At 34.4% G+C, this 9,706-nt stretch overlaps 1 protein-coding gene across 2 annotated transcripts in view; it reads left to right on the forward strand.

The window, feature by feature from the left end:
* The first annotated feature begins 707 nt into the window (after positions 1–707).
* Positions 708–9,706, forward strand: part of LOC107755297 (LIM/homeobox protein Lhx4-like) — a 12,829-nt gene continuing 3,830 nt past the window's right edge. The window contains exons 1-3 of one of the 2 annotated variants that reach the window (XM_016572046.1): positions 1,033–1,192; positions 4,608–4,779; positions 7,374–7,576. In XM_016572046.1, coding sequence (XP_016427532.1) covers positions 1,108–1,192; positions 4,608–4,779; positions 7,374–7,576 — 460 coding nt within the window. In that variant the 5' untranslated portion in view covers positions 1,033–1,107. Of the gene's footprint in view, positions 1,193–4,607; positions 4,780–7,373; positions 7,577–9,706 lie in introns of both variants that reach the window. The other variant, XM_016572045.1, reaches the window with a different exon arrangement.

A 9,706-nucleotide genomic window follows, 5' to 3' on the forward strand; every position in this document is an offset into this window, starting at 1 on the left:
GAAATGATCTTGTCAGGATCGACTGTGTCGAGACTGCTGATAAACAACGTAAAGGCTCACTTGAGTTTGTATTTTTAGCAAAAGTATTCCAGGCACTGTTGAGTCGTGTGTTTGTCCTGCGAACTGTTCCGGTCAACAGGGCGAAATTATGAGAGCTATTTTCAGGCATTTAAAGTGTAGCCTAACATGTAGGCTAATGAAAATATTAGATTAAAAGATAGATTAAAAAAGAAACCAACTAGCCTACTTTTAAATAAAATGTAAACTAATGTAATAGTGCACGGATGGAATTCACTATATATTTTAACAATTTTAACAGTATAAGTTATCTTACAGTGAGTATAGCCTACATATTGACTACAAATTTTCTCAGGATGTGGGGATAATTTATAACTGTAATTCATACTCTTTTCTTTTTTTACAATTTCTTACAGTAAAAAATGAAATAATTTACATTTTATTATTAGTAGTATTTTTTATTTTACAGTGTATGTTAAGGTAACGTACAAGCAATCAATTAACAGGGTTCACTAACATTTTACGTATTTTTTGTTATTAATATTTTTACAGTCTAACTAGGCTGTCTAAATAGGCTACAGTACATCCCAATATATATAGGCTATATTCGTATAAAGCAACACTGAATCGAAACTACGTAGGCCTATTAAATATTCACGTAGGCCTAATATTTACTTTACTTGCTTGACGGACCCCTGCCAGGTCACAAAATTGTTCAAAACACTTCAGATCCTGAGGTTTCAGTCGCGGCACTGTATTTATCGTCATCACTTCCTTATCGCTTTCTCCGCTCACCTGAGAGCGCAAGCCGCAGAAGTTCCCGCCCCTCTCGCTCCCGTCCACGCCTCCCATTGGCCCCCCGGGGGAGTGACGTCAGGGTCGCCCCTGCAGTGTGAATGAATCAAGCGGTTTGTGTGACACACGGCAAAAGAACGCACGAGCCCGAACTCACGAGCGACTATTTCACGAGGATAACCACAGGCGCGAGGACTGTAAAAGGACACTATCCGGGGAGAAAAAATATTTTACGCACATCTGAGATTCTCCGACCTCCGCGAGCGGGTGCATGTGCGCGTTTTCTCGGACTGGATGAAAATGATGCAAAGTGCGGCTGTGTTGCCCGGCGAGAGCGCAGTGAAGGGTCTGCCGGACATCCTCGGAGTGTCACTGCAACGTAAGGGCTTTTTCTTCTGCTTATATTGATTAGTTCTTCAGAAAATTGGCAGGCCTCCTCCGGGCGTCTGCGGGCCACCACTGTTGAATAACATGTAGCCTAGCTTTTAATTAAACTCCTTATACGCGAACTACTATCTGGGTGGTAAAATCAAATCAGACGCATATAGCTTTATTATTATTTTAATCTAAATGTCTTAAACTGTATATATCGTTAATCAGAAATTCTGATCTAATCTCGAGCATTAGATCCCAAATATTAGTTTGTGATGAGAACTGATGAATGTTCTTTTTGAATATGGTCTCTCTGCAACAGAATTCATGCAATAGCATCGAAAAAATTTGTCTGGTGTAAATGTAGATTTATAATCTCACAATGTAAATTTATATATAGCCAGACTGATTTCTGATTAGTCAGATTGTTAGATCGCACAGCTGGCTAGAACAGTTACATTGCATCTTTTTAACAAGTTGTGTTGGTTGTGGTTGGGAACAACAGTCTAAAAGATGCTAGAAACTAAACAAATATATATAAAAATAATTAATCTGATTTTCTATAATGCAGTGGTTAAATGGGGCAGAGTGTATCCCATGTTATTTGTCACAATGAAATAGAGATTATAAAACCATCTAGATACAGTACATGAACATTTAATATTTTAAAAGGCATTGCCTATTATCTTCGCATCTGGTCTTTATCAGTCGCAAATTAATCTGCGTTAGGCCTATATAATCTGATCTCACCATCAAGATGGAGTTTGAATTGGATACATTCCTGACCTAATTATTCACAGTCGTGCTTCAGAAATGTACAGATGGACCTCATCTTGTTTGAACCAGACTTGGTTTCTACCTCTTTCAAAAAAAAAGAGAAAACATAATTTTAGTCACTAGATCCGTGCATAATAAAATAACAAAGGGTATTTAACTGAAGACTGATGAAAATGCTGGAAAATAATTTGAAAGAAAACGAACCACTTTATTTGTTAAAGAATGGCCAAAAGGTTAAGTAGGCAATATAAGTCTGTCAGTGGCGAATGCTTAATTTCATTAAATGATATAGATTAAAAGATATTGCTACTCAACCCCCCTTGGTGTATAAATGATGGATTAAGTGAGGATTATTTTAAGAATAATCTGTTCTTGCGTTATGGATCTAAATATTATTATTCAAATGAATAAGGTGCTTTTAAAACAACATATGGGTAATTTTTTTTTTTTAAAGAAAACATTCGAAAATAGAAGCCTGCACGACAACGAGATGTAAATGAGAATGTGTTGAATGATAAAACAAAGATTTAAAACCAGTATCAGACGAAACAAAAGTGAATTGGTATATTTCAGATGCATACGTTGAAGTTAAAGGAAGTCATGTCGTGGTAGCCATCTTTTAATTGACTGGCTAATCAAATACATCCTTAGAGTAAATGAGCGTTAAAAGCTGAAGACGGTTGAGTGAGTGAAGCTGCGCTGGGCGCTGTTCCTTCAGCACCACACACACAGCACTATCAGCACAGTCATTTCAACGGAACAAGGACGTAAAATGCTACGGTAAAAATAGTTAATTACCTGTAAATTAACTTACCAGAACGGGAACATAACATTATTTTATATTTTAAAATACTATAGGATATACTAACGTAAAATGCTACGGTAAAAATAGTTAATTACCTGTAAATTAACTTACCAGAAACGGGAACATAACATTATTTTATATTTTAAAATACTATAGGATATACTGAGGCAAAACAATATATTTAACTCGTACAATTTTACGGTAAAATATTGTGTTAGGTAAAATTGTAAAAATAAAACAAACAAACAAAAACGCTTGTTATTTTATGAGTAAGGGTCATTCACAGAATCACATTTTGATTCTCATTTGTTTGCATTACGTTTAAAATGTGTGTGTGTTTGATGTTATTTACATTTATTTTATGTATTTTATGTTACAGTGTTGTTTAGTTCATGTTTACCGCATTGTTTTAGTGTTGATGGTGTTTCGTGGTTGTGTGGATAACACTGTTCTCTGTCATTGTGATATTATTGGCTATGGTTGCTGTAGAGGTCCGTTTTGATGAACTTTGAGACATTTGCCGTACGTTTACATGACGCACAAAACGCTATTCACGTGATTACGCATTTTAGCACCTGCTGAAATCAAAATGATTTCTTTGATAAAAATACTATCCTCTTGCGTCATATTAGAATCCTGGCTTTTGTTGAATCCATTAAAACAGCACGTGTGAGAACTTGCCGACAGAAAGAATAGAGGATCAGAGGTCAAATATCGATATTAAATGTCATGATATTGTGATTTGAAGAAATTATATCGAGTATTGCTCTCATTCTCTGAACGCTTAAACGGGTTTCCTCTATTTTAAGGAATAAGATCAATTGCATTTTATTTCTGTTTGGTTTTAGATTTCGGATTTGTGTGTTTGTTTTGTTCGAGCACTTGTTCTTGAGCAACAGTAATTGAAGTGACAGACTGTTTCTGTTAAAGAATCGATGGACCAGTTATATGATTTCAATCTCAATGTCCTCATGTCCTCGCCTGTTTTCTTCTGGGATATTGATTATTTACCAACAAATGGACATCTTTCCTCACCTGTCCAGCGTTTACGGGTCCCATAGGTTGTCTTGTGGAAGGTACTCCAAATTTACTTTCACACTAATCTCTAAAGTCCGTTAATCACTTACTAAGCACAGCATTTATATATTTTTAATATTAAATAGCATTTGTTTAACAATTTTATACAAGTCTTATTTATTATAACAATTCCATGCGCATGCTATTATTAGTAGTATACATGTATTTGTTTTTATTCTTGTCTTTTTCAATGCTGTTGTCATAATTCTTTGTCAGTTTTTGTGATGTCGTTTACTTTTTACAAATATTAAATGTTAATTACATTTTTAAAAAGTAGAGGTATCCTCAGTATTTTCCCCATCACTATTAGGGTTTTATTTCATTTTACTTTAACAGAAGGTTGTACGTTTCTTAATAATGCACTCGAGCGGAGTAGCCTAATGCTAAAATTATTTCGAGTCAAGCACCTTGCGATTACATTTTTTTCATGTAACTTATTTAAGAACTTTAAATAGTATGATCGTTGCTGCTTCTATAGGCCTACCCCAGATTATTACAGATCAATAGCTTTTTCAATTAAATTAATACACATAAAGTAGGCTGTGAAGCGTAAATTCACGATATTTCTGTTTATTTGAATGTGCAATACCTAACGGGCTGTCCAGCATTATATAATGCAACCATATTTGTTATTGACTTAAAATAATTAAACCTATTAGAAATGTCAGAAAGTGTTACTTTATCTAAATATTGTTTAAACCAAGTTCAGCATTTCTGTAAGCACATTTCACCCAAATCGCTTTCTGTGCGTGTGTTTCTCCAGAAATCCCTCACTGCGCAGGCTGCAGTCAAAACATCCTGGATAAGTTTATTTTGAAGGTGCTGGATCGACATTGGCACTCAAAATGTCTCAAGTGCGCCGACTGTCACGCGCTCCTGGCAGACAAGTGTTTCTCTCGCGCGGGGAATGTCTACTGCAAAGAGGATTTCTTCAAGTGAGTCCATGTTCTCTTGCACTGTTAGCATTTACCTTTCCCCACCATCAGGTTATATCTTATATCAATGTTTTATTCTTTATCTATCTATCTATCTATCTATCTATCTATCTGTCTGTCTGTCTGTCTGTCTGTCTATTTAGTCTAATTTCTCTGTTTTATTCCTGTTTAATACATTTTATGAAGCTAAACAATAAAATCAAGGCTGCTATCATAAATACTTTAAGCACATACTATTGTTGATGAATGCAAAGCAAAATGTGATGTGATTATGAATATGAATTCTTTTTAGAATATGACAAATAGAGATCACATAGGCTAACTAAACAAATAGAAGACAGTCAACCTTTACTTATCCAATTAAATAAATGCATATTTTAAGTCATTAATGGAGCAAAATCTTATGTAGGCCAGTACATCATTGTACATAATATGATGAGAGATGTTATTTAATTTCTGTTCTATGCTGGACATTGTTTCGGTCACTGTATTGGCTGCATGAATTATCAAGGACTGGAGAACCGGACTGTTTCAGACAACAGCTTTGTCAAATCTCTTCACACAGAGGCATTTCACATCTGATTCCTTGTGCTTTTTAGTGCTGTTTGGCACTAGCGTGTGTGTGTGTGGGGGGGAGAGTATGTTCAAGGAAAGGCTGGCACATAGATTCTCTGTCATGGTTAATAAAGTGCAGTGATTTTTCTCGTGTCAGGTTAGGAAGCACAGTGTGCTGGAACTCGGCCGCAAAGACCGCATGTTCCCAAATTCAATTCCCAGTGCTATATAAGAACTCAAGAAAGCAACTTTGCATTTTTTTTTTCTCTTCTTCCCTGTGTCTTCCCTTTCCTTCTTCTTTTCTTCTTTTTTGCGATTGGATTTTCCCCTTGGCTTTACGGAAGGAAATTAAGTTTGACTTTTATCCAAAACAGGATCAGTAGTGGCTTTTACCAAATCATGTTTGAGAGGTTTTAATGTCACAGGCTTCAATGAGACCTAAAACGCTAGCAAGACTCAGAGTGGAGGCTAACTTTATTAGCAAGCCCGTGGGGACAAAAGGAGGGATTTTAATGTTAAGACCGTGGTGGTGCTGCTGAGGAGGATGGAGAGGGGGATGGAGGAGGAAATGCTGGCGCTTCACAGGCGAGGGGCGGGGGCTGGCCTTCCTGTTAATGTTGCAAAAACTTCACCTTGGTTAAGTAAAAGGAGGGTTTATTTAGTAGTATTCACACTGTGATTTACAGCCTATTCTGACTCAGTGCTTTATGAGGCATTCTGTATGTGCGTTTAGAGGCCCCTCTCTCTATCTCTCTCTCCTGTGAATCTCTCTGCCTCTGCTACATTGATCAAGACCATTTGTCAACTCCAGGGACATGACAAGCACAAACAAAGATGCCTGCTATAGTATTCTGAGCTTTTGTAACTTATTGCAGCCTTTGCAGTTATAAATAGATTGCTTATGAAAATAGCCACAGTTAAATTCAAGATGTAATGATGCTTAATCCCTAAAACGAGTTTGGGTAACACTTTACAATAAGGTTTTAATTGTTAACATTGGTTAACAACATTAGTTAACATGAACTAAGAATGAATAATACTTATACAGCATTACATAATCTTAACTAATGTTCATTTCAACATTTAATAACACAGCCCTGCAACTTGAAAAAAAATAATGCTGATTTGCAGAAAATGTAATAATGAGTTCAAAAATATCAATAAAAACTTTATTTTAATGTAATTTTAGAAATATTATTTATTATACATGATTATTTATATTCCATCACACACAGTTTTGTTCACAAAGAAGAAAACTTTTTCAAATGATATGTGTATCAGCTTTAATGCACTCATCAAAATAACAAAAGGTAGCATTAACAATTATATATTTATATATATTTGATATATTTATATTTGATATACAGTATTTATATTTATATATATATATTTGAATACTTATATTTTAAATTAATTATCATTTGAATATTTAAAAATATTCTCAAAATGTATAAGTACAAATTAACATTATTATTTATATACATGCATATATACTGTATACATGATTAGAAAATATTTTTTTTCACAAAATAACATATTTTTCATATTATATATGTATATATCAGCTTTAATGCACTTATCTAAATAACAAAAGCAGTCAAATGTCAAAAGTTTCATTTTTAATGGCAAAAAGAAGTATTCAAAATGTATCATTTAACTTATAATCTGCAAAGGAGTGGGAAAATATGTTCAAATGCTCCATTTAATGTCAATGAACGTAAACACACCTGTGTTAAACACAAGTTTATAAATAAGCATTTGTTCACAAAATCTGTAATTTTCTGTCACTGTTTGGACGCAGTAAAACACCAATAGATGTAGAAAACATCTGCGTCATGTTTGCATTTTCTTCTGTTATTGACCATAATTGTAACCTTGGAATACGGATTAGGCATAAAATAATGTCTTCATTATGTGAAAATCATTGAACAAATGGTTGTAACCTGGCTCAACAGAAAATAGGAATCATGTCTTTGTAGCTGCATAATACCTGAATTTGAATCTGTATCAAACTGAAGTGTCTATATTTGTACCTGCAGGCGTTTTGGGACAAAATGTGCATCGTGCCAGCAGGGGATTCCCCCGACGCAGGTGGTCCGGAAAGCTCAGGACTTTGTGTACCACCTTCACTGCTTCGCTTGTGTAATGTGCAGCAGGCAGCTGGCCACCGGTGATGAGTTCTACCTCATGGAGGACGGGAGGCTCGTGTGCAAGGATGACTACGAAACAGCCAAACAAAATGGTGAGCTGTTGTCTTCAGATCGGTGTAAATCATACCTTCTGGAACCAACAATTGGTCCACTCCTCTTATGCAATATATATTGAGCTTTGTAACACATTTGTGTTTTAATTTGAGGAAGTATTTCTATAAAAGCAGTCAGAAGTCTATATCAGAATTCCAGAAATATGCTCAATAAGTAATGCAGCAATTATACTTGATTGTTTTTACACAATGGCAAGTTAGGGATAGAAATAAAGTGCTAATCCTAACCATTGCTCAGTAAGTGACTAAGAGTTTACCTACATGAGGATTTCGACCCTCAATAGGTAATTTATATATATATATATATATATAATTTTTTTTTTTTATATATATATATATATATATAATCACACACACACACACACACAGCCTTTTAAAATTTTGTAAGCAATTTTTTAAATCATATCAAGTTCTGTAATTTTATCACATATGATGGAATGTTTTAAAGAGAGACAAATCAACTTAAACCACAAAAAATGACAAAACGGTGAAATGATGTTCCTAGAGAATGATGTCATTAAGAATTAACGTTTTATTAGTTAAAGTCATTTTGCATGAAAAGAATATTTTGGTCACCAAATTCATCAATTAGAACATTGATAGAACATTGATTACAACACACACACACACACACACACACACACATACACATCTATAAATCTATATCTACAGTACATTTATCTTTCTATCTATCTATACATGTATATATACAGATAGATAGATGACTGACATTTTAATTAAAATATATTTTTATAACATATATTATTATTATTTATATACATGAGTTATGACAGTTGCTACTGACCCAATAGAATAGTAGCTCTTTGCTGAACTGGCACATGATATGTTTTTAGACAGTGGCTGTGGTATATAGAAGCACTGTCCCAGACTCTGCCCACGTCGCTGGATTTTCTGTCCCAGTTGGAAATCATTCTGACAGCAAAGTTCAGGAGTGGAGATGGTGTAATTAACTTCTTCTTTTACAATTATACCGAGACACTGAGAGATCAGAGGAGGCAACAGGATGGTAGTAAGGAGACAAAATCATCATTAACTACAGTCTAGTGGGGTCTCAGTGTCTGCCATATTAAGTCCCTCGGTGATCTGACCTCTCATGGATCTGCCTCTGAAAGCCCCTCACGCTGTATTTATGGAGATTTCTGTGGGCTGTTGATTGATTATATTAAGTGATGCAATGCACTTTTACGGTAGGGCCCCAATAACTCGCACTGGCATGCCATTCTCAGGAGAGATTTATTCCCTCTTCCGCCACAGTGTGACAGTTTCAGGAGAGTATCGACTGGTCATGTGTGAGCACTTCCACTCAAAGCATCCCACAAACTCTTTACTCGTACCTCACGATAGATGAGCTCCTGACATTTTGCCTCATGCTTGAGAAATTTGCTTCACTTCAACAGCGAATCAGTTTAGTTGAATTTAAGTGGTTTTATTCACTTTTTCGAGTTCAGTTTAGTCCTGCTAATACTACCTTTCACCTTTATGCTTGTGTTTTTCATTATGACAGTTATTTCAGTTCATTTAGAAGTTGGTTATTTAAAATGTTATGAACTTCTTAGAACACACTTTACGGTTTTATTGCTTAATGGATCAGTAAAGACATTTTATGTTGTAAAAGATTTTATATTTGAAATAGATTCACTTTGTATTCTTTTTTTACTTTGTATTCATTAAAGAATCCTGAAAAACAAAATGTATCATGGTTTCCACAAAAATTACTACGCAGCACAACTGTTTTCAACATTGATAATAATAAATATTTTTGAGCACTAAATCAACATATTGGAATAATTTCTAAAGGATCATGTGACACTAAAGACTGGAGTAATGGCTGCTGAAAATTCAACTTTGCATTTTAAAATGTACAGTATTCAAATAGAAAACAGTTATTTTAAATTGTAATAATATTAGTGCTGGGCAACGCATCCAAAATAAAAGTTGTTGTGTACATAATATATGTGTGTGTACTGTGTATATTTATTATGTATATATAAATACACTCACATGCGTGTATATATTTAAGAAAAATAAGTTATTTTTATATTTTAAATATATTTATATATGATATAAATTATATGAATATAAATATAT

The sequence above is a fragment of the Sinocyclocheilus rhinocerous genome, unplaced genomic scaffold, assembly GCF_001515625.1.
Source record: "Sinocyclocheilus rhinocerous isolate Xijiao unplaced genomic scaffold, SAMN03320098_v1.1 scaffold2637, whole genome shotgun sequence".
In the NCBI taxonomy this organism is placed as follows: Eukaryota; Metazoa; Chordata; class Actinopteri; order Cypriniformes; family Cyprinidae; genus Sinocyclocheilus; species Sinocyclocheilus rhinocerous.